Here is a 23,440-nt window from a genome sequence, read left to right on the forward strand (position 1 = left end):
GATCTCAGTTGTGCACCCCTGCAGATGGAGTTCATGGGGGTTGTGTGCAGAGACGCGGTGAACGACTGCGACATTCCGGAAAACTGCACAGGCGACTCCAGCCAGGTGAGTTGACGGCCTCCCTGCACAGATTTACGCAATATACAGATATAACAGTCGTGGTTTTGGAAGTGATGGCCGTTTCGTCTGTGTTCTTTGGCTCTGCAGTGTCCACCAAATGTGCACAAGATGGATGGATACACCTGTGAAAAGGATCAGGCAAGAAAAATGCTTATTTTGATTCAGTAAAAAAAAAAAAAAGCTTATACGTCTGCGCATCTGTCCACAGGGTCGCTGCTTTAATGGGAGGTGCAAAACCAAAGACAGGCAGTGTAAATACATTTGGGGAGAGAGTAAGTGGACGTGCAGCTTCCAGGCGTCCAGGTTAGCGTGCACAGCCGTAAATGTTCCTTGTGTTTTATCAGAGGCGACGGCGGCCGACAAGTTCTGCTACGAGAAGTTGAACATCGAAGGGACGGAGAAAGGCAACTGTGGGAAGGACAAGGACACCTGGGTTCAGTGTAACAAACAGTGAGCGCGTCCTTCCCGACCTCTGTCCCCCTGCCCCTGATTTTGCTCTCTGTGACCACTGCCTGCGTCTCCGTTCATCAGGGACGTTCACTGCGGGTACCTGCTGTGCTCCAACATCTCGCCCGCTCCCCGACTCGGAGAGCTCCAGGGAGGACTGACCTCTTTCTCGGTGGCTCGTCACAGCGCGTCTCTGGACTGCAGGTACGCCCTCGACGGCCCTCGGCTCCACCGAAGCGCCGCCGCCGTCTCTGACTGCTGTTTCTGCTCAGTGGCGCTCACGTGCTGATCGATGGAGACACCGATCTGGGCTACGTCGAGGACGGGACAGCCTGCGGGACGGACCACGTCTGTTTCAACCACAAATGCCTCCCCATCCACCAGTTCAACTTCAGCACCTGCCCCGGGAGCACGGACAAGACCATCTGCTCCGGACATGGGGTCAGTCCACACACGTCTGCGCTGGGGGATGATTGGGACAGTTTAGGAACAAAGATATTGAGTGTTTGTCTTCGCACTGTAGGTGTGCAGCAACGAGCTGAAGTGTGTGTGTCACCTGGGCTGGACAGGAGAGGGCTGTAACTCCACGTCCCCCCGCAGCCACCTGGTGGTGGGACCCACTGCCTCGGTTTCAGGTGGAGACACGAACGCTTCACCCCTCCGCTCGTCCTCCTTCATTCATCCATCCTTCTCTGCTTCTCGTCCAGTTCAATTCTCGTCATTACCGACACGATTTGTTTTTGCGTGTAGTTCATCGGGCACACTGCTTCTGATTTTAGTTTTCAGATGTGTGTTGGCTCTCAGACCTGTTGCATGTTGTTTTATTTTTTTTTTTACATTATTTTCACACTCATTCTTTGTTGACAGGCTGATGTCTTTGACGGAGTGACATGAGGTCAGATTTGAGTTCCTTTTCATTGTGTTTGTTTGTTTCCCGGCTCCTCTTCCTCTCTCACCCAAAACTTCAACTCATCTCAGTCAGTTTCTTCTGAATATTGTTGCTGTTTCCCTGAATAAGAGCCCGCCGCTCCTCTTCAGAGTCTCGCTGCCGTGGCAACAGCGTGACTCTACCCACTTTCTTCCTCCCTTCTTCTCCTTGAACTCTTCTCCTGCTGATTGATGTGTCCTGATCCAGCCTGTTTGTGGTTTGTGAATTCCCTCGTGTTTGTGTGACTGACAGGACGAGCGACGGGCTGATTAACACGCTCTCGGCTCCCCTCTCTTCCTCTGTCTCAGGTATCACCGTCACCAACATCATCATCGGGGCGATTGTGGGCTCCATCCTCTTCCTCGTCCTCATACTGGCTGCCACAGCCTGGTGTTACAAGTGAGTGTCTGCACCCGCCCCATGAAAACATTATTGTTGTCAGAATATTTAATGGTTTTGGGAAGGAATGGCAAGTCAAGAACATTTGGATTACTATTATTGATGGACTGACTCAGTTCTCTTCACAGGAGCTATAAACAGAGGCGTTATGTTGAGTCCGAAGTTCACCGAAGATTCTGCAGGTTTGCCCGTTTCCGCTCTTTTTTGTTGATTTGACTTTAAATCAGATTGATGGCGTTTAAGGTGCAACATTAAGGGTGAATAATCAAATGTGTCTGATGTTATTACACGCATCATTTACTCCAGTATCGCCAGAATGTTGATAAGATTGTTCCTCAAAATGGGGCTGATACAGTGTTGTCTTCGCAATTAAGGATTAACAAATGAATTCCCCTTAAAGTGTAATAAAAAAACACTGTGTTGTTTCCAGGCAAATGCCCCCCGGTGATTATGTCACCAAACCCGGGGACGCAGACTCCTTTTACAGCGACATGCCTCCGGGCGTCAGCACAAACTCGGGCTGCAGCTCCAAGAAGAGGTCAGCCTGTCTGTCGCACCTGCAGATATGCGCCCTGTCCTTCACCCCCTCCATCCCATCCCTTTCTCAGAACATCTCACTGTTTGGCTTCAGGTGTGCCATCTCGTCATCACTCATTCGTGTGCTTGCAAACTGTGCACGTGTTTGAGGTTTTATCCAGATCACCGCGGCGTTGTCGAGCGTGTTGGTGGAGAAATGATGTATGTTTCACAGCTCTGGCATCGTCCTTCATTTACACTCACTTCCCCCTGGATCAGATCTATATTCCCAGATGAGCTTTACATAAGTACTGATGCGTGCGTGCGTGTGTGCATGTGTGTATACGTGTAGATCAAACGGCCTGTCGCATTCGTGGAGCGAGAGAATCCCAGATGCCAAACACATCTCCGATATCTGTGAAAATGGCCGACCGAGGAGCAACTCCTGGCAAGGTACCAAACACGTCCACCTCCGGACAGGAGCGTATGTGCACGCGTTTGCCTGTGAATCGCACGTTTACGGTCCGTTTCTCCGTAGGGAACCTGAGCGGTAATCGGAAGAAACTGAGAGGAAAGAAGTTCCGCGCTCGTTCAAACTCCACAGAGTAAGTTTGTTCCGGTATCAAAGGTGCACTCGACCTCAACTTTACGCTCAGAAATACACATTAGGAATATATTCAGTCAAGAAAACCATATTTCTCTTATAGTCAGAGTAATTTCTGCCCTCAGTCCAAGATCGGCACATTAGGCTGATGGAGAAATTGGAAAATGTATCATTCCAATAACACAGAAGAGACAAATAATGTGTGTAAATGTAAATATATGAAAACCTATCATCACCCAGAAGAACCCTCCTACTTGCAGTCAGTTTTTACTGACACTATTCGACTCCCTCTGTCTGTAAAAGCAGTTTCTTTTTAAAATATACGATGGTAAATAGGAATTGTGGATGATTTTTAAGAACTCCGAATATTACAGTATCACTGTAATATCACTATATATCACTGTCTTGTCCTGTGAGAAAGTCTCCTGCAGTCTGAACCCCTCAGCTCATGCCTGGCCTGTAACTGTGACCACACGTGACCTGGTGTTGAATGTGACCAGCGTGCAGCGCTGCCTGTGGACTGGTTGGACTTGTTGCTTTGCAGGTTTCTGCATATGAAATAACCCGTAGTGCACCTGCCCCCACTGCAAGCATGACACGGGAACGCGTTCGGAACGATGCTGCTTGGAACCGATAACCCAGCTCTGCGTGTGGGTGTGCGTGCGTGGTTGTGAGATGGTTGTTGCCGTGTGAATGCTCTCTCAGGTCTGTCCGCCATCTTCTCGCCATTCTCTCCAATGCATCGTGGTCTTTCTCCTGGTTGTCTCAGCTCCTCCTAAAATATCTCCCCTCCCTCCTACACTTGCACCTGTCTGTAGGTTTTCACCTTTCCTCTCCTTCCTCCCTGTTCTCTCCCCTCCTACCCTCCCCGGTGTTGTGTCCATCGCTCCTCCCCCTCCTCCCCCTCTCACAGGTATTTAACCCCGCGCCACAAAGCAGAGTTTTGTGATGTAACTAAGTGGGTAGAAGATGTGAATAGAAACACGCAAGGACCTTACATTAGGTATTACCTCAGACCATGTCCTTTGACCCCTACACTTATCCGAACCCCCCCCCCCCCCTCGTACTTTTGGTTCCATTTGTGTCAGAGAATGATCAATGGCACCAATTTGGTCTTGTTTTGGGTTTATTTGAGTGATACCACTTCCCATGTGGGATTATCATTATATGAGTCTCATTTTCTGGGCACTTATTTCATTTTAGTTTGATTTGCTCCTAATATCTAATACACATGCAGGACAGACTCCTTTTTCCTTTTCTCCTCCTCTTCAGTCTCCTCTCATCTCTGCATGTTCTGTGTTGTTGTGTCTGTGAACGTGCGCGTCGACCCGTAGCCGCGCTGACGTCAGCCGATACGGTCTGTGATCGCGTCCAAGGTCTATAGGCGACCCAACAAAACTCAAGCCCCAAGGCCGATATCAGAGCGCTGCTCTTGGTAGGTTAAAGGTCGCCATGCAGGCTCTGAGTGGTGTGATCTATAGACCTTCAGTCTCGTCCTCGTCCACGCTGCTGCTAACAGCCTGATAGAGGGACTATGAGGAATACGTGGATGGCTTTTTGGTACCAGAAATAATCCCTCCTTTCTTAACTCAAATGCTCTCAGAGTCTGAAGCACTGCTGAGGAACTTTTAATGTCACGGGAGTTCAGCATTTCTTGATTCCTCTGGTACCAACGCTCCACCTGTCTCCGCCGCTCCGACCGTTCCAGACGACAGGTCGAGCCGCTGCACATGTGGTGGGCTGTCTGAGGCCCTCCAGCTGGACATCCAGCTGTGCTTCACGCCCGTCCCATCGCCTCGTCACCCCCCACCCCCTCCCCACCCTCGCGGGCACATTTGGACAGCATGGACTGAGGCTGCATCTAAAAGCTGAGCTGTGGCCACATTTGCTCACCCATTTTACCAGATTACGATCTGCCTCCTCATTTCTGCGCCTCCAGTTGCAGTTTTTAGGATCAGCCTCTCTCTGGTCGACTCCCAGCGGGAATATGTCAGCAATACTTGCTGCCTTCCAATAAACGAACCTCTGCAATTATGCCTGTTCTTCTCAGGACGCTGTCACCTGCCAAGTCTCCGACTTCCTCGACAGGATCTATCGCGTCCAGCAGGAGATACCCCTACCCCATGCCCCCTCTCCCCGATGAGCTGAGGAAAGCCAACAGGCAGAGCGCCAGGGCAAGTATCGATCAGGAAATACAGCACTTCCGGCTGTAGAACCGGAGCGTAGTGATTGCCGTAAAGTGTGTGTCTAGTGGATCTTTGATTTCGCAATAAGAAGTTTAGAATTTAATTTATATTAATGTGCTTTCATCTCTGTATCTGGGCAGGGAGGAAACGTTTTCCACACTCATTTCAGTACTTTTTTCCTTCGGCATCCTCTAACTAAATTAAAAACAATTCCGATCGTACATTTTCCAGATAAATTAAGATCTATTTATACCACAAATTCATTAAAAAATATATTGTTATGTGATTTACAGTCAATTTTTAATTTGAATTTTCTAAACTTCTTCCTTTTTTTCATCCTCAGCTGTGGGAAACTTCAATATAGCCCCTCTTCAAACGACCGAAAGGAGCTACACTCCTGTTCTCTGTTCAAAGACGAAGCAAAATTGACTCATTAGTAATTAAGGAGGAGGGAGAGCACACTCCCCCCCTGCCCACTGGCGTGGAAAACGGCTACATGCGTGCGTGTGCAGGCTTCTCCGATGCTGTCATGGCAGGCAGCGTCGTCAGGTGCGTCTCCACGGGACGATGCAGAGACATCGGCTCACATCCACCAGCTGGAGCTCAGGCTGAGCTGTTCCTGCTCAGGACTCACCTATGAGAGGCCTCCACCCCCCTCTCCCATCACTCCCAGCCCACCCTTTGTTTTACCCCCCCTGAACCTCTGGAACTCCTCTCTTTAAAAGGGCACCGGGGGGGGTCAGCTGTGCCGCTGCACTGATCTTGAACTTGGTGCACGAGCGTCGCAGCACGGACTCTGACACCGTGCGCCCGAGAGCGAGGCCGTCTCACTGGAAACCACCTGCTGAAAGCGGAAATACACCAAGTGGTTTTTATAAAGTGTGCGTACGTGCAGATGCTTTCTTCCCATATAGATAACCCATATAGCATCATCGGTTATAGCCCAGACCCAGTGACACAACCCCTACCTTAACCCCCCCCTTGTTTGAGTTCGTGTGTAAATATGTACAGGAAAACACACACAGCAACTTCCCCCAACTTCCTGTTGTATGGTGCAGTACTTAGAATTCTGTAGATAGAGCGTAGAGATGAGTCCACACTCCTCCAGCATTTCTATTTTCCGTCTTCATCGCTCCCTCTCTCTCTCTCCTTCCTGTACGAATGTGACCTATATAGCGCTGTTTTTTTCCGTCCGAGACAGAATGTAAATTATGTTTAAGCACGGCGATAGTTCCGAATGACCTGCGACGCCCGAGGAAGTTGGTGAGAGTGTAGAGCGTCGCTGAAGTGGCCGTTTGTGGATATTTAGGACATTTTAGGCGTAGTTAGATGTGCCGCTTTTCACCGGTGGAGTCTTGAAAGATGTATTTAGTGCCCCCCCCTCCCCGACTAGGATGTGCGGGGAATAGAGGTGACGTAAGAGTCTGCTGATAAGAGGAGAATCTTGAAACTGTGATTTTGAAATGTGCATTTTGGAGTTAGCTGTAATGACATATTAAGCTTTGTAAATGATGAGCTGTGCTGTACAGTGCTTGCTGTTTGAGCTAGTGAAGACCGACAGCATGGCAGCCACAATATGACATATCATAATACATGATCTCAGACCAGATTTGGGGGGGGAAGCATGTTGCTCTATTATTTACCCTCAGTTTTGATCATATGGTACCACAGAGGCATCGTTCAGGTACATCATCACAGGAAGTCACGGGATTTAGGCCCGAGACATAAGGTGTTTGACCAGGACAAATCACAATTAAGTTCATTGTGTAGCCGCAACATTTTCACAACTTTGAGCTGAAACTGGCCGCAGAGGTTCCCTGTTTGTCAGGGTTCCTTCTTTCTCTGCGGTGTGGACACTCATTTGTAATTCATGTATTAGGAAAGGAGGACATTGCGTCGTGTACAGCCATGACTCAAACAGGAATTAAGTGCTTTATGAGTGTAAAGCTTTTCGAATGAGGATGCGTTTGGTTTTGTCCCAGGGCTAACGGAAGCGCTGGCTCCTCTGGCATGTAATAACCTGTATCATAAGAGCTTTTGGACACACGATGATGTAAATGAGAGCCGCCTGAGCTTGTGATTTGCCTTCTACCAGAGCTTCGTTCTCTGGTCTCCTTTAAAATGTCGGTCAGTGTCAGGTGACCTGCGGATCCCCAAGGCTGTGGAAAGTGCGCCGTTCCCATGTTCCCGGCGTCGCACCATTGCAGCCCGAGGACTCTGGTCTGCGGTTGGGACAACGCGGCCACGGCCCCTCCGGGGAGCTCAAACATATCTGCCGTACGCCATCGGAGCCGGAGACGTGAATGTACGTGCTTGATGGGAGAACACCATCATCGGTCCTCGGCCGCACGGTCCAATGGAACCACTCGCATCAGCGCTCTGCTGCGGGAACCTTGAACATCCAACATGTACCAATATGGTCGCTGTTTTATTTTTTATCTCCCCTGTATGCTGTACAGATTGATGCAAATATCAACCCCCCTATTTTTCCCTATTAATCATTCAGTATTGTAATATATTTAATATAAAATAAATCTTTCTTCAACACAGGTCTGTGCTGTTACTGCAGAAAATGTGTCCAAATAAATTCTCTTGCGTTTATTTGTAGGCGGGGCATCAGGCTGCGTCCGATAACCAGCTAGTTTATACTTACGATGACCTGTCTCCCGTTTAGGTTTTCTTTTACGTGTCCACAGTTTAAGTCTTGCCACTGAGGTCCGTGTCCGTCACCAACGCGAGTAGTGCTCCAGCGCCCGCAGCTTTTCCGCGTGGATGGCCCTGTTCGCCGTTTCTGCGTCCTCGTCGAGCGACTCTCGGATACGGGTTTTCAAATGGTCGATGCCGAACCCGGTGGCGGCAGAGACGGGGATGACGTGTCTGAAAGTGAGCTGGTCCTTCGGTATCATGTCCTCGGGCAACAGACTGGAGAACTCTGCAGGACAGGAAGGAAGGTGTTGAACATGTGTAACCAGTGACAGAAGCTCCACCACTGTTCAGAGTTCTCTGATTCACCTGGTGATGGAAAGATCACCAGGTGAAGCTTCACCTGGTGATGGAAAGATCACCAGGTGAAGCTTCACCTGATGATGGAAAGATCACCAGGTGAAGCTTCACCTGATGATGGAAAGATCACCTCCTCTGCTGTTTCACGCGCCTCTAATCACAATAAGTGATGGGATCTGGCCTCGGGGACACAGAGAGGCTGCTGACTGCTCCTCAGGGCGGAGAACTAAGAAACGCTTCTTCATTTTACCATAATGACCAAAAGGTGTTTGCACTAACTTTCAGTTGCTATGGGAACAGTGACCTCATACGTTAACAATGTCAGGATTCGTTTTTGCTTTATGCATTAGGGCAGAAAAATGAAAGAGTACATTTTGTTTGCCATAAGAATCCCACAATACAAGATACCAAACTAGCGACAGTTTAAATAAACAGAGAGATGCAAATTTACCACCAGGCTTTTCTAGTTGCTCTTTCAGCTCTGCCAGTTTGTCTTCAGCATCGGGCAGGTCCATTTTATTCACCACCAGTAGAGCAGGTTTAGATAAGAGCTCTTCTTTGTACAACTCCAGCTCCTTGACACCACGCCAAGAAGGAAGAGAAGCACGGTGTAAACCTCGAGACGAACACTCATCGAGCTAACAAAACGTTGGCATCAATCGCACCTTTGTGAGAAGCTGAATCGCCTCAAAGGCCGATCTAAATGGCGTTTTGCTGGCCAGCTGGAAACCGCAGACGTCAACCTGCAGCCAGATTTAATAAATCATCAAAGGCAACTTTTATATGATTATTGTGTAATGCACATACATCACTCAGTTTAAGTATTGTCACAACTGTCACTCACCACAAACAGTAGCTGTTTTGTTCTCTCCACGTGTTTAAGAAACTTGTGACCCATGCCTTTATTTAAATGGGCCCCCTCGATCAGGCCCGGGAGATCAGCGACAGAAATCTAAAAAGGTAAATAAATCAAACGACAACCAGCGATAAATAGGAAATGATTTACAACGTATACAATAATGTCACATGTGCACACTCACCTGCTTATGATCTCTGTACATCAGTTTCCCGAGTTCTGGCTTTAGAGTTGTGACTGTGTGGCAAAACATTTGCAAATCAAGATTTCGCAAAAATGGCTTTTCAGTCTGCACGTGCGCACAATTTTGTGTTGTATGTGAACTGACAGGCATAGCTGGCAATCTGTGGTGTGGCGCTGGACATGGCCGTCAGCAGCGATGACTTTCCAGCATTTGGGAACCTGATAATGAAACCACATTACAACCACAAAGCATTTACAGAAATATTTAAAACCATCATGACAGTAACCACAGGTTCTCACCCAACTAGGCCCACATCAGCAATAAGTTTGAGGTCCAGCCTTATGTGTCTGACTTGGCCTTTACTGGGCTCAAATCTAGAGTAAAAGGAGCCGCCAGACCCTCCTTTTGCCACCAACACACGATCCCCATCAATATTCAGGTCACCTTGGAGGGAGAGCAATGAAAAGTTAGTTACAAATGCTGGACTAGTCCCAGGGAAACTTACTCTCTCTTCCATTTCTAAATAATCCCCGTGTATCAATTAAAATGAGCCGATATTACAAAACTCTGGCGTACCAAGCTTTTTACCATCATCGGTGGTGATGGTGATGCCAACAGGAGCCCTGATCTCAACATCCTGGCCCTTCTCGCCTTTCAGTGCACGGACACTGTTCATGAAAACCATTTAAAAGTATTAAAAACACGATTGACACAGAAACCTGGTGTCAATGGCCAGTGAAAACAACCTTTTAAGGAGGCATATGTGGAAACAAACCTGCTGTTACTTCCTGTTCCAGCAGCGAAACGCTTCCGAGGATGCTTGTCCGAGACTCTCTTTAAGGTCAAGCTCTTTCCAGCCACCACCCAGACATCTCCCCCGTTTCCTCCCTGTCCCCCAAGGCGTGGGAGCCCCATGCCCCCACAGCCTCCACGGACATACAAACGGAGGTTGTCCAAGAAGTTCCCATACTAAACAGAGAAAAAGGAAAATTACAGAGTTGATTTTGGAAAAGTATTTAAGACAATATTTATACAGACACAATGCCCGTACTCTAAATATAAAAGACCTTTAATATTGCTGTTCTATTCTTTTTCATCAGCGAACAGTAAACGGGGTTGCGGGGTAGAATTTTATTTTTTGTGACTAAATATCACAAGGTCGTTAGTGATGTTGTGATAGCACTGACTTGATGACAATCGCGGCTAGCTAACAGTTAGCTTACTAAGCAACTTTAACGCAGCTATTGAATACATTTAACAAGATTAAAAACGAAGTGACTACACTCACTTTGCGAAAACAAATTCTGCTAATGTGAACCATCTCCAGTAGCATTAAATGCTACTTTCAGTGTAGTTCTCTGACAAAGCGGCTAGGTTCCATGTGAAGAGCTGGGGACCGGAAGTAGCGTGTTTCTTGCGTTGCACATTGGTTAATAAAATACAGAAGGCGGGGTTTACATGCTTGATTGACAGCTCAGTAGACCAATTAATAGCTGTCAGATTGAGCCATATTTCTCCGATATTATGTACACGTGATTGCGCTCGAAAGTATTAAAATCCAGTTACTACTTGAGATAATTAAAAGATCCAGCATTTTTGATCGTCCCGGGCAAAAACAATGTACAAGTATTCACTTTGAAGACGATCGGGAGAAAGGATGCTGAGATGCTGATCTCATGTTGCGTGAACGCGCTCGCGGTTGCCAGTGCAGAGCGAGATGCGCATGTGACCACACACACACACACACACACACACACACACACACACACACACACACACACACACACACACACACACACAGCATCAGCAGACAAGACGTGGGAGCCTGGACGACATTTATAGCCTAGTCTGTATAGACCTGAATAAACCAGGTCTGCGCGGATCGAAAAACACGGAGGTAAGTGTGCGCGTGTAAGTGTACGTGCTTGATGACGAAAGAGACGTTTGTTTAATGTCTCGTGCAAGACCCCGGTTAGTTTTAGGTCCTCCCACCGGTGTCTGCCTATTTATACGGTTGGAAAACGCCACATTGGTTCGTGATAACGGGGCACCGCTGGGAGACTGACGCCTCAGAACGCGGTGAGGGATTTTGATTCTGTCTGAATGTCGCGGATCCCGGTAGGTGCGCGTTTGACCCAAATGATGCAACGGTGGCGTCTCAGCCGCTGCAGCATGTGCGCCCTTGCGCTGCGCTGGATGCGAGCTGCAGGGACCTCGGCGCACACGTCGGGACTAGAGGGGTCTTGGGAAGGGGGGGGGGGGGGGGGGGGGGGGGGGGGGGGGTCTGTAAGGTGGATGTGCGCTTGGAGAGGGAAATAACATGATTTTGTTGCGTCCGTTTATAACCCAGGAAGCCGTCACGGATATAGATTTTATAGATACAGTCTGGTGCGTAAAGTTGTAACTAATATAGTCGATCGCTCTTTGAGACAGTCCACGCTGCAGAGATGTGCTTGATGTGTTGCAATCCATCTGTAATCTATCAAATTAGAACCACTTTAAACAATAACATGACGGTGATTGTCTGACGCGCAATGGTATAGTGTAACTATAGCAGCTGGAGGTGATTTTGTTTTCATTCTTATCACCGAATTAACATTTTAATTAGATTTATCGACAAGATGATTGGCTATTAATAACTATTTCTATATAACTGTTTATTTAACGCACGTTTTATTACACTTTAACACATTTAGTAGGACCTTTTCTCATTATTTGCCATACGTCTCAGACGAGTTAAACAACAGGAAGTCAGAACAAAGTAATTTTTAAGTAATCGCATTACTTCAGAACTGAATGCATCAAAAACTATTAATTATATCGTTCTTCCAGTTTCAAAGGATGGGACATTTGTTTGACTGGAGTATTAATATTATTTATTCTTACTCTGGATAACATTGTGTTATGTGGGTCGTCTTCACTGTGTTATGACAAACCAAACATGACTGTTCGCACCGTTTAAACCCCCAAACCCCAACCTGTGCATCAAAAGGGTCCAATAACAACGGCAGGATTTTCAGCTGGGCTCTGCGATCCAATGACATTTGCTAATCAAGAAGCTCCTTCAAGCAAGCAACATTGTTTAGCCACTCAGAGTGTTTCAAAAGACCACTTAGTCTAGGGGAGATGGGACCAGCGGCATGGCACAGACGGTATGCGCTGGCCAGTTGGGGGCACGGCGTTCTCTGAACAGGACGGGCAATGTGTGGAATCCTTTTGACTGAGGGTAAACAAGCCGGTGACCAAAGGCAGCCGGTTGGCCTACAGACGCAGGTCAGACAGGGAGAGAGTGGGAAGCAGAGAGGGAGAGGGGTGCCCGTCACACAAGGGGGAGTGTATTTGGAGCGAGCCAATGTTTTGGGATGTAAAACAAAGGCGGTTTGGGCAGTGTTTTGGACGGCATGAAACTGGGGCAAGTGGGGACTCTGCTGTGACTGGCAGCCAATTTGGTGGGAGTGTCTGCGGTTGTGGCAGTGTGTGGTTGGTAGGCATGAGAGGAGGTGCTCTAAAAGTTTGGTCTGTCAGTGTGCCAGGGCCACATTCTCACCCTGCTCCCGCTGAAAAGGGCGGTAAAGATATAAACAGCCCCAGTGGGATTAGGTCCCACTCGGAGGAGTGATCAGGGGGGATTTGCTGCCCAGCGGGCACACAATGGCACAGTCGTGTTACACACAAACACACATCACACATGGTCGACGGCGATGTTTCACAACAGACCCTGGCCTGCATAGAATAGAACCCTGGGTGGGGCGGGGGTAAATAAAGGGTAACGTCCCAGCGGGCCATGTTGGAGGGGCATGAGGACGTTGATGGGGCAGCGGCTCCGGGTACGTTTTGAAAGTGTTTCCACATGCGTGAAGCCCCAGACAGACGGGTAGAGTCATGGCTAGAGGCACAATAACGGGATACATAAAAGTACTTTCTGCATCAGGATCGAAGCCAATGTGGGACAACAAACAAATACAGCGAGCTGATTTGAGCATGTTCAGACAGCTTGAACTCGAATGAGGAACCAGGCAAACAAGTCAAGTCTTGGCCTTTGGTAGAACATGAAATATCTGACTACAGAAATGTCTGGAACTGTATCCACATTGCTGTCTTTCCTCCTTAGTCCCGGCTCTGGCGCAGGCTTTAGCCATGCCTCTACTGGAGGAGACCACGCTGCCACAAGAGCACCCACCCACTGTGCCTGTGGTTATCATAGGTAATTTGCTCACATGTTCTTCATATTCATCCACCTCCATGGGTCTATTTTTCTTTCATTTAGTACAAACACATCCGCAAACTTGTGTTTTAGGCAATGGGCCATCGGGTATTTGTCTGTCTTACCTGCTGAGTGGATACAAACCCTACCTGGATACAGCAACGGTCCATCCCAACCCGATACTCTACAGAAAGCTGCAGGACACCAAGCACCTGCCCATCACAGAACAGGTAACAAATTCTATATGTTTACATTTAATGCCAGTGTCTCACCACCCATTTGCCTTTGCAGGACCTGGAATATTTGAGCGAAGGTCTTGAAGGCAGGTCCAAGAACCCTGTGGCGGTACTTTTTGACACATTACTGCATCCCAATGCAGACTTTGGCTACGAGTTCCCCCCTGTCCTGCAGTGGAGGAGAGACAAGCAACAGCACATCCCACATCTGGTTCTGGGGAGGGCAACACCTGGAGGAGCGTGGCATGTAAGCTGGGAAGAGTTCAGCTGAGTAACGGATCTGTTTTCTTGTCAGTTTGATTACTGATTTACCTCTGCTGTTGTCCCCCCCCCCCCCCCCACGCCCACAGGCAATGGAAGGCTCCATGCTGACTATCAGCCTCGGTATATGGATGGAGCTTCCTGGAGTTAATTACAGGGACTTGACGACTGGAAAACGCAGGTATTAAGCGACAACCACAAAGGCAGGCATGCCTCCCATCTCAGTCTCCTGATGTTCTCCCTCCCTTTCTTGTGATTAGGGATGTCACCAGTGACAGAGCCACCCCCGAGGAGATGGCATCTTACTATCGGAACTATGTGAAAATCAAAGGCCTCCAAAAGAATTTTGTTGATAATACTTACGTGACCTCTGTCCAGAAACTCTCTCGTGGTCATGAGGGGAAGGGTCTGGAAAATGGCCACAGTGAGCAGGGAGATGGAGAGGTGGGAGGCAGGAATGAAGGCTTTGACCGAAATGGAGTCGAGTGTCTCAAAAATGGTGGGGGGGCCCTCTGGGAGGTCAGGGGGTATCAAAAGGTGCAACACGGCACCCATGTCCCTTTCTCCGTGTTTGCTGAGAATGTGGTTCTGGCCACCGGTGCCTCAGATTCCCCGGTTCGGCTAGATGCTGAGGGGGAGAACCTCCCGTTTGTGTTCCACAGCGTCTCGGACCTAGCTTTGGAAATAGGCCGACGGAAACTGGATGCGAACTCTGACCCGGTTTTGATAGTGGGCGCCGGTCTGTGCGCCGCTGATGCGGTTCTCTGCGCTTGCAACAGTGGCGTCAGAGTGCTGCACGCCTTTCGCAGGGGCGTCAACGACCCAGATCTCATCTTCAAGCAGCTGCCTAAGACACTCTACCCAGAATACCACAAAGTCTACAACATGATGTGTTCTCAGACCTACGCCAACGTCTCTCCTTCCTCCGACTCCAACAGACCACAGGCAGCGAGCATCGCCTCTTCAGTATGCGCCAAAATGTGCCCGAAGCCCCAGCTCGTGCCAGGGAACGTGTCCGGGAGCGCTGGCGTGAGCCTCTTTCCGGACTACACCAGTTTTCCCGAACACTGTGTTCTGTCCTTCCAACCCGACATGAAGTGTTTGCTGCAGGGTAGTAACTCCCTAAAGGCTTTCAAGATCTCCGTGGCCCTGGTGCTGATCGGCACCAATCCAAACCTGTTTTTCCTGAAAGATCAGGGTCAGTATCTCGGCCAGGATCCGACAAAACCCGTTTCCTGCAAGCAGAACCCCATCGATATCCACCCCTACACCTTTGAATGCACCAAGGAGCCGGGTCTCTTCGCCATGGGCCCCCTGGTGGGAGACAACTTTGTGCGATTTTTGAAGGGCGGCGCTCTGGGCATTACTTCCTGTCTGCTGAAGAGGCTCAAGAAGAAAGGGAAGATCATCACGGGTGGAGGGAATGACTTTATCTAAAACCGCGGCGGAGAGCAGGGCGCTTGAGTGTCCTGGCGGGGATGAAGCGGTTGGGGTGTTTTTATCGTGAATGCAGTGTTTTCTCAGCAGGGCTTGTGTTTTTCCAACTTTCTGAGACCAAAAAGGACGTACACAAGTTTGCAAAGAAAAGGCGTCTCATCTGTCCCTAAAAGAAGTCTCTGAGAGGTCCATCTTGCTGTGTGCCAATCTTTTCCAGTCAGTCTGTAACTGAACGTGCAGTATTGTCATCAGGGTTATTTAAAACTTTCACTAATTACGCTTCTGTTGTTTGTCTTTGCGCAGATGTTCAACTTTCTTTGGCTACAATTCAATTGTTAAATAATCTGTCAAATGTAGTTTTCTGTGTTTGGATACAGCGTGTGGCTAATCCATATCGATTCCTGATTATTCTGGTTATTTCTCATCTCTAAGATAATTTTGGGCTGCTGTTGTAGTTTGAGCCGTGGACCAGAAATTGTCTAAAATAATCCAACACGTTGCTTTATTGTGCTGCTGAACGGCTTTCTATGCAAATGATCTCACCTTTATTTGTGAATGTACTGTTCTCGTCTGGATTCCTGCTTCTTGACAATTTCTCATTTGCTTTTATTCAGCGTGACTTAAAGTCCCTCATCATACATTATGTAAATGCCACAACTATTACACAATTTTCTTGCCAATTTGCCCAGAGTTAGCTCATCCATATCCAAACCCATACAGATAGATGCAGAGCGAGGGATGAACATAGCAAATGGAAAAATTTTAACCTTATATGGAAGAGGCCATAGTGAAGAGAACCCATTAAAACGGCTTTAATGATCCTCTTCTGTCAACTCCAGGTACAACTGGGACTTTCATGCCCGCGCCTGAGTAGTCGTACAGATTTGAATGGTAGGAAACTGATACCAGGAGGAAATGTTTGACTAATAATTTAAATAATCCCATCACAACAAAAGAACCTGTAAAGCCTACGACGGAAATAGACACATGAAGTTTGCTGAAGTTGGAAACAGACGATGATGTGCACAGATGAGAAGGTGACACGAGTCATATTTATGAGGCCCATGTGTAAAAGTGCCTGTCGGGTCATTAGAACGCCACCTTTAATCTCTTGAACTTTTTATTTTCAGCTAAAACCAGGGAACACACACCTCGTGGCAAACTAGTTCCAACGCTCTCTTGTACAACTGTAAAGTTTTTAAAGTTTTGTATCATGCATTTTTTTTATAATAAAGGCTTTAGAAAAAAACAAACAAGTCTTTTTTTCTTACATTGTTGGCCGTCGGTGATTCTACAAGGTGGCGGATTAGACAGATGCATAAAGGCAGCAAAGAAAAGTGGAGAAATAATGCAGCTTTTCTTTAAATGTGATACCGAAGACCATCAAAGGAATGGCCTCGTTGATGGAGCGTGAGCTCTTCGATTATACGAGCACGTTTCATCGTCTCCTGCTCATCTTGGCGGGGTTGTACCTGACAGAAACAGAGGAGAGCGAATTTCAGTGTTCAGAGCAGCTTTTACCGGTCCGCTTGGCTCATTCCTCGGTGCCCTTAGCAGCATTTTGAACAAACAGAAAAAAACCACAACAGCCCCAATGAAGTGTTGTAAAACAGAGACGCTGTTTGAACAGCTTAAAGCAAACAGGCTTCCTATAAACCCGCGTCTGGATGCTTCGTTTGGACGTTTAAAAAAATGACCCCGCTGTTTTCTCAGCCGCAGAATCTGTTCCTGGTTACGCATGAATGACCGAGCTCGAGTCAGTGATCAAACAGTCCGCGCACGCACGCACGCACACACCAATCCAAGACTGTCTCTTTTCTGCTTAGTCAAAGAAAACACGGCAGTAGCCGTGCTATCTTACATCACCGCCGTTGCCTCAGCAACCGCTCTGACGAAAGAATGACTATGTTCTGATTGGCTGAGCTGGTCTTGCAATGTCCTCGGCTCGTTATTGTGTCTGAATCAGATTATAGCAGGCCGAGGCTGCGTTTTCATTCACTGTAGCGGAACATAAACTGCACATGTGAGAAAGTCTAGTAGAGAAACTGTAATTGGAGCTGTTGATCACCGATGCGCTCTGGTATTAGAACACACAAAAACCAGTGTGACTGGTCACGTAAAACAAGATAAAATGGTGTGTGTTTCAGGAACAGCTCTCCCTCAAACCTTGACCAGTCTGGCCGTCCCAGCGGCCGAAACCGATTCTTACCTAAACAGGTCGTCTCCTACATTCTCGTCGCGTCTGCTCTGGCGCTCCTCCTGAGACAAACAGAGCCGAAAATCATGAATCCAAGCCGGAACACAGAGAGAGGAAAACTGACAGCCGTACCTCCACGACGTCTTTCAGCCACTCGTCCAGGTCCGAGTTTTTGCCCCTGTTGTGAACCAGCAGATCGGAGCCGCTGATGATGTGAGGCGAGCCTCTCGCGCCCGGGCCAAAGTGCTGCAACGTGCAGATATCAAGAATTCATATTATATTTTTGGGATTTACTTTCTTCCCCCGGAGGTTGCTGTATTTTTTAACTTGTGTCTGACTTAAAGGTGAAACTACTGTCGCTCTAACTAAAGTCTGGAACTATTTTAGCAGCTCATTAAGCACCTGTACACTGAAACCCTCCATCAGCTTTGCAACATATTGAGTGTGAGCAGAGTATCCAGCTCAATATTCATCCTTGCTACTTTGTAAGCACTCATCACATCAATACACACCATGAACAATTAGCAGCAACATATGGCGGTGCCATGACACTGAAATCCATGTGGAGGTCGATAGTCTACAGACAAACGAGCACAGTCTACAGACAAACGAGGATGGACAGCGCCATTGCTGAACAGCAGAGGAAGCTCTCCGCCGCACGTTGCCGTGGTGCACGTGACAGCGTGCGCTGACCTTGCGGAAACATTTGAAGTTCTTCTCGCAGCTGGTGTCCGGCATCCGCAGGGGTTTGACTTCAGGGGCCTCGGTCAGCGTCAGAGTCCGAAACTCCACAACCACCAGCTTTTTGGGAAGGTCTTGATCGATCGGAGCCTCCTGCAGAGGAGCACAATCGATATTCTACAGATTCATGCAGAAGCTGTGCCGAAAGATAAAAACAGAAAATACAACAAACTTGAAGGACTTACTTGGACTTCCTGCTTGATCGCGACTGCTTTCACAGGACGCTTGGTCTCTTCTTTAGGCTGCCAATCGTCTGCTATGAGTAGCTCTAAATCCTAAATGAGCGCAAAAAAATACTGAATAATATGAACACTGACAATATGATTTGATTACAAATGGAAGTAAAGCCTCACCTCAATGTCTTCAGAGGCCTTCGTGTTGGTGTGTGTTGTAGATGACGAACTTTGGGGACGTTTGCTGGATTCCTGATGAGTCGAGCTGTGCTCTAAAGGAGGGGACTCTTTGGTCTTGAGGGAACTTCTGTGCCGCTCGGGTGTCTCGCTCTTGTTCTCGTTCTTAACATCATGCTGCCGTCTTCTGTCTGTTCCATCACCTTCACAGTACAGACGCTGTCTTTTACTGGCAGACGACGCCCCCTCCGTGTCGACGCCGCAGGTCTTTTCGTGCGAGCTCTGCGTTAATGGTTGGGCTTCCTGGCTTTTAACAGCAGGCAACTCATCATCGAAATCCATATCCACAGACATTATGGACTCCAGCTCGTCCATCTCGATGTTCTCTTCTTCTTGCTTCTCCCTCTTTCTTTTATTTGGCTCCTCCTGAACGGAGAGGGAGATCCTGTCTCTCTGTCCTGCCGACTGTTCGGGGAAAAGATCGGCAGCAGAGTCCAGAGGAGGCTTACGTGAGTCTGAAGCATCCTGGGCCTGAAAACTGATGGAAGAGTCCAGCGTGGCCCGTTTGGGCTCCGACATAAAAGGCTCATCCAGCAAAGGTCTGACAAAGAAAAGAGAGGGGCAAAAACAGCATAAGCATGTTTGCTTTTTTATTTCACGTCTAACCGATATGATTAATATAGGGGGGCTGATTCAATTGAGAGAAAAATCCCCATTTACTACATTTGCTTCAGTATTGGACAGCATTTCAGATTAAGAGCATATCTATTTCTTTAGCATCAACCTGCCACCCTGAGTAGCAGCGCTCCACCTTTTCTTGCTGACAGGTTGAAAGAAGCTGGTCAGAGTTGACTGTTTCTGAGGGGAAACCTGAGCAGAGGCCTTTGGTTTCTGAGGAGACGGAGTCCCCAGGAATCTCTTTGAGCCCCCGTTGGTTACGGGGAGCGATGGCTGCACCCTACTGGTGCTGCTGCCTGGACCTGGGACAGAAAGGACAAATGAAAAAGATCCAGACCACCCTCATTCACAAAACTTAAGACATTCAGCTGGACAAGAATCAAATCTCTAAAGTCATTGATTCACAAGGGAGCGTTCCACCATTGCTGGAATATTCATTACAACACTAATTCAGTCAACAAATAAAGTCAGACTTTTGGACACACCCAAATAGTAACAACCCAAACCCTGGTTAATGCTTTGCTATTTACACAGGAAGCAATATAACGGGAGCCATTTTTGAGGGAGTTACCTGCCACACTGGACTCGGGCTGCTTGCTGTGCCTGTCTGCCTGCTCTGCTGTGAAGGGTCTCTTATTGTCCGCGATAAGATGCGCGGTTGTTTTCTGAACTGCTGTGTTGGATGCGTGGGGCCGGCAGGTGCTCCGGTTCTCCCTCTTCTCCGGAGTTTCTCCGACAACCGTCCCTTCCCAAACTTTGCTCTGTTGTGTCCTGATAGATAAACCCAATCAAGTGAATCAGAGGGGGAAGGACCAGCACAAAACCACTGTCAGAACGTGGTTTTACCCTTGAGACGTTTCCGTGTTGACTGCGTACGCTGTGATGTTCTGGGACGCTGCGAGCAACACGGTCTCATCCACCGCCGCGCTCTGTGACAGTGAAGCACTGACTATTCTGGGGTGCACTTTCAGAACAGGCTCTAAACCACAAACACAAATAGATCGATGCAGTGGAACGGAGACAGGAATCAGCCATCGATGAGCGCGCCGAGCTACCCGAGTTTGCTGCCAGCTGGGACGGATTACAGTGCTGACCACAGGAGGCATAAATGGCGGCCAATCCAATTTCAGACTCTGTGATGACTCGCAGGCCTTTTCTGTGCACGATCAGAAACGGAGGGTTAGGCGTTGAACGCCAGCAGCGTGGCGCTGATTACTGAGCGGACCTGTGGACGATGTTCCTCACAGACTTTGCCCACTCGGTGGTGGAGGGAGGCAGCAGAGCTTGAGAGCTGCCGGTCGTCACGTCGATCACGCAACTCTGCGGACTCTCCAGCAGATGGCGAGGCAGGGAGCCCTCCTCCAGCAGCTGACTCCTGCCGCCCCCGAAGCTCACCGCCGCACTCAGACGCTTCAGCTGCAAACAATAGGGAAGAGCAGCAATTACAATAAAAGCCACCCAGTCAGGATGATGCTGCCCTAAAGACTTTGAGTGATCCATAAATGTTTCAGTTACTGCAGGAGTGCGCGCACCATGGGCACGATAATGATCGATTATGAACGTGATAAATGATAAAATGGACCGAGTATAGGCTAAAAGTCCAGGAAATAAAGAGCAAATTGCTTTTTGAGTGAATTTCTTGAGTATTTCTCAGCATCGGTGAAATTGACAGGGGTCCGTGCATTCACTCGGGATTGATTTGCCTTCCTGTTAGCTTAGGCTGCCTTGAGATGTATGCTTTAATTGCTAAGTATTAAAAATAATTTCAGATTTCACTTCAGTTGTCTAAAAGGTTGCCTTCATGTGTTCCAGCTTCACATCTGTATTCACACTGAGACGTCACAGTGACAGACAGAAACATAGACACCTGTCTTAAATAAATACAGATTTGTTTAATTTGCTATCTATATGCAAATCTGAACAGTGCTACATGTACATCTCTTCATAAATATTGTACAATCCTCTAGCATTAACAATGAATAGGTATTCTAGAAAAGAATCATTGGAACTGCTAAGCAGCAAAACAACAGTGAGGAGTGAGTCTCCCAAAGGATCTCTGCACGCTCTGCCTGGCAACCGGGGATCATTTGGTAAATACGAGACTCAGATTATTACCTGGTTTTCCACTGAGCCAAACAGGTTAGTTACAAACCCAAAACCAAGCTTTAAAACCAGTCATTAGCCCCAGGTGCAATTTACAGGAGACAACTGCTTTCACCAAAACCCTGCTGCACTGCGGGCCTCGTAGGACTGGCCCTGCATTACAGGCTAATGCAGGACATGCAGAGGGACAGTGAGCAACTCGCCTAACTTCCGCTATGTCTGTTCGACAGTAGTGATGTTGCGCCCTCTAGCGGTGAAAATACGAATGACACGACTGAGACTCACCTGCTGCTACATGACTGCAGGATGTCACAAAGACAGAAGAGACCCACCTGCTTGGCAGTGAGAAACAAGAATGTTTTTCCATTGAAGAGCTGTCTGCGACCTGGAATCACTCCAACATTAACGTCCTCTTTAATCAAACTGGGCTCATCGATCTCAGGAATGAACCTTTAACACAAAGGACAGGACAGTGTTTGGTTTCCATCCTGAGTGTTGACAGGTAAACACCAATGGCTTATATTCTACCTTTCAGCTTTAGGAGGGGGTAGTTTTTGCTGAACGCATCTGCTGAGCTCTGAGAAGAACTCTGGCTTCACAATGGGACGACAACAGAGCAGAGCAGAAATTGTCTATTAGGAAAACAGAAAGTGTGTCATGTTAATGTTGAAGGCCGAGTTACACATGCAGATTTTTTTTTAAAAAGGATCTCTTTACCTTAACAGTGACTTTAACAGATGTCATGACCAGGTGAGTGCACTCCAGAGACCAGCTGTTTACCAGGTCTCCACCCAAAGCAGCTAGGGATTGGGAGAGCAGCGTCTTGCCATTGTTGTCGAGACAAGATGAACACACCACCGGCTGCACATGTTCCACACTGAGATGAGGCAGGGGAAGGGAAAAGATTTAAAATGACATGCACCTCAGCTCTAAGTATATAAGAATTAAGCAGATTCGGGGGTACATACATGAATTTGCTCTCAAACACCCCAAACGTAACGCTGTCCCCTGGATTCAGGTTGACTGCCGTGTTCTCAGTCATGCGCTGGCTGTTAATGAATGTGCCGTACTTGGAGCTGTCCTTCAAAATCAGCGCCTACAAACATTAAAATATCATATCACTTAAATAATTGAGATCCACATCTATCAATTTATGCTTTATCCATGCATTTCCTAGGACTGCACATGTACATTATATACAGTACAGCACAGGATAAATTAATATCCTCCTCTTCTGGGATTTGCCACATTCAAAATAATAATATCCAAAATGCCTGGCAGGAAATCTTTACACTGCTCCAATCAGGTTAGAGTCTTGCACTTACTTGGGCACTGGGAACCAGTTGAGCGTGAGCCCTGCTGATGGACTGGTCACTGGTCAGAAGGATGTCACAATTTTTACGCCCAACCACATAATCTTTCCCGGGGTGGAGATAGTGGGTCTGGCCTGTGCAAAAGAGCAGACGAGTGGTCATAAAAGTGGCCATGCTCCTCCTTAAGAGTAAGAGCTAAAACGACAGAATGTATGTGATGATCATCAGAATCATAACAGTTTTCCCTCCTATCAGTAAGCCAGTGTGGACTTAAAGCAACACTACTGAGCTAGCAGGAACGTTAACAACACTTTTAAAAGTACCTCCAGGCTGCAGCGGTGCCAGAACCCACATCTCGCTGGTGGATTTTAGCGTTTGTTGGTTGAAAATAAGTTGAATTGGAGATAATCACTTTATTTTTGTACATAAAACCGAAAGCAACCACCCAATGGCACTTTGGCGGAATGATCGCAACGCGCCAGTGTGTGACGTATAAATCAAGCGCCAGGATTTACATTTCAAAATAAAAGTCTGTTTCCTCGTTGTCCATTATAAATAAATACAGTTAATTTGTGTCTTTTCAGCAAGTAAAAAAAATCCTCTGTAATTTTTTTAACTGACTATACATTTTAATAGATTTTTTCCCCTCAATTTTAAATTATTTGATTAAAAAAACA

General features: G+C 47.7%; 4 protein-coding genes across 8 annotated transcripts in view; 2 read left to right on the forward strand and 2 right to left on the reverse strand.

The window, feature by feature from the left end:
- The window catches only part of adam22 (ADAM metallopeptidase domain 22), a 32,323-nt gene extending 24,574 nt beyond the window's left edge, over positions 1-7,749 (forward strand). For 2 of the 3 annotated variants that reach the window (XM_029838494.1, XM_029838495.1), the window contains exons 18-31: positions 25-105; positions 208-258; positions 329-392; positions 465-570; positions 652-771; positions 840-1,008; positions 1,091-1,202; positions 1,804-1,894; positions 2,023-2,076; positions 2,325-2,525; positions 2,763-2,863; positions 2,949-3,015; positions 5,065-5,188; positions 5,544-7,749. In XM_029838494.1, the coding sequence (XP_029694354.1) occupies positions 25-105; positions 208-258; positions 329-392; positions 465-570; positions 652-771; positions 840-1,008; positions 1,091-1,202; positions 1,804-1,894; positions 2,023-2,076; positions 2,325-2,525; positions 2,763-2,863; positions 2,949-3,015; positions 5,065-5,188; positions 5,544-5,564 (1,362 nt within the window). In that variant the 3' untranslated portion in view covers positions 5,565-7,749. The remainder of the gene's footprint in view (positions 1-24; positions 106-207; positions 259-328; positions 393-464; positions 571-651; positions 772-839; positions 1,009-1,090; positions 1,203-1,803; positions 1,895-2,022; positions 2,077-2,324; positions 2,526-2,762; positions 2,864-2,948; positions 3,016-5,064; positions 5,189-5,543) is intronic. The other variant, XM_029838496.1, reaches the window with a different exon arrangement.
- gtpbp10 (GTP-binding protein 10 (putative)) lies at positions 7,625-10,678 on the reverse strand. The gene is made up of 10 exons (XM_003966124.3): positions 10,532-10,678; positions 10,019-10,212; positions 9,820-9,911; positions 9,543-9,687; positions 9,388-9,461; positions 9,244-9,296; positions 9,048-9,155; positions 8,869-8,946; positions 8,655-8,778; positions 7,625-8,132 (listed from the first exon to the last, which is right to left on the reverse strand). Exons 1-10 carry the CDS (start codon positions 10,574-10,576, stop codon positions 7,927-7,929), a joined length of 1,119 nt encoding a protein of 372 aa, XP_003966173.2. The 5' UTR covers positions 10,577-10,678; the 3' UTR covers positions 7,625-7,926.
- A 335-nt stretch (positions 10,679-11,013) lies between these two features.
- osgin2 (oxidative stress induced growth inhibitor family member 2) lies at positions 11,014-16,622 on the forward strand. Of its 3 annotated transcripts, none has more exons than XM_011605631.2 (6): positions 11,014-11,140; positions 13,355-13,447; positions 13,541-13,677; positions 13,739-13,930; positions 14,034-14,125; positions 14,205-16,622. In XM_011605631.2, exons 2-6 carry the CDS (start codon positions 13,381-13,383, stop codon positions 15,379-15,381), a joined length of 1,665 nt encoding a protein of 554 aa, XP_011603933.2. In that variant the 5' UTR covers positions 11,014-11,140; positions 13,355-13,380; the 3' UTR covers positions 15,382-16,622. The 3 variants fall into 3 exon arrangements, with proteins under 3 accessions (XP_011603933.2, XP_011603934.2, XP_029694995.1); XM_011605632.2 differs by lacking the exon at positions 11,014-11,140 and adding an exon at positions 11,192-11,322; XM_029839135.1 differs by lacking the exon at positions 11,014-11,140 and adding an exon at positions 11,284-11,361.
- Positions 16,489-23,246, reverse strand: nbn (nibrin). The gene is made up of 17 exons (XM_029839134.1): positions 23,087-23,246; positions 22,776-22,897; positions 22,419-22,546; positions 22,168-22,327; positions 21,979-22,082; positions 21,783-21,900; positions 20,573-20,763; positions 20,403-20,503; positions 20,194-20,326; positions 19,919-20,118; positions 19,481-19,649; positions 18,673-19,270; positions 18,505-18,594; positions 18,272-18,412; positions 17,711-17,824; positions 17,591-17,640; positions 16,489-16,853 (listed from the first exon to the last, which is right to left on the reverse strand). Exons 1-17 carry the CDS (start codon positions 23,115-23,117, stop codon positions 16,820-16,822), a joined length of 2,484 nt encoding a protein of 827 aa, XP_029694994.1. The 5' UTR covers positions 23,118-23,246; the 3' UTR covers positions 16,489-16,819.
- Between the last annotated feature and the right edge of the window lie 194 nt (positions 23,247-23,440).

Source organism: Takifugu rubripes, chromosome 7 (genome assembly GCF_901000725.2).
Source record: "Takifugu rubripes chromosome 7, fTakRub1.2, whole genome shotgun sequence".
Lineage (NCBI taxonomy): Eukaryota > Metazoa > Chordata > Actinopteri > Tetraodontiformes > Tetraodontidae > Takifugu > Takifugu rubripes.

Bases quoted from the DNA above. Each gene is read 5' to 3' on its own strand.
- osgin2 (XM_011605631.2), top strand. From the start codon at position 13,381: ATGCCTCTACTGGAGGAGACCACGCTGCCACAAGAGCACCCACCCACT. The intron at 13,678-13,738 runs GTAACAAATTCT...TTGCCTTTGCAG, and splicing joins ACCTGCCCATCACAGAACAG to GACCTGGAATATTTGAGCGA. The intron at 14,126-14,204 runs GTATTAAGCGAC...TCTTGTGATTAG, and splicing joins TTGACGACTGGAAAACGCAG to GGATGTCACCAGTGACAGAG.
- nbn (XM_029839134.1), bottom strand. From the start codon at position 23,117: ATGTGGGTTCTGGCACCGCTGCAGCCTGGAG. The intron at 22,083-22,167 runs GTAAAGAGATCC...TTTTCCTAATAG, and splicing joins CTGTTAAAGTCACTGTTAAG to ACAATTTCTGCTCTGCTCTG. The intron at 21,901-21,978 runs GTAGAATATAAG...TTTGTGTTAAAG, and splicing joins CCCCCTCCTAAAGCTGAAAG to GTTCATTCCTGAGATCGATG.
- gtpbp10 (XM_003966124.3), bottom strand. From the start codon at position 10,576: ATGCTACTGGAGATGGTTCACATTAGCAGAATTTGTTTTCGCAAA. The intron at 9,462-9,542 runs GTGAGAACCTGT...TTTCATTATCAG, and splicing joins GCTGATGTGGGCCTAGTTGG to GTTCCCAAATGCTGGAAAGT. The intron at 9,156-9,243 runs GTGAGTGTGCAC...TTACCTTTTTAG, and splicing joins TGTACAGAGATCATAAGCAG to ATTTCTGTCGCTGATCTCCC.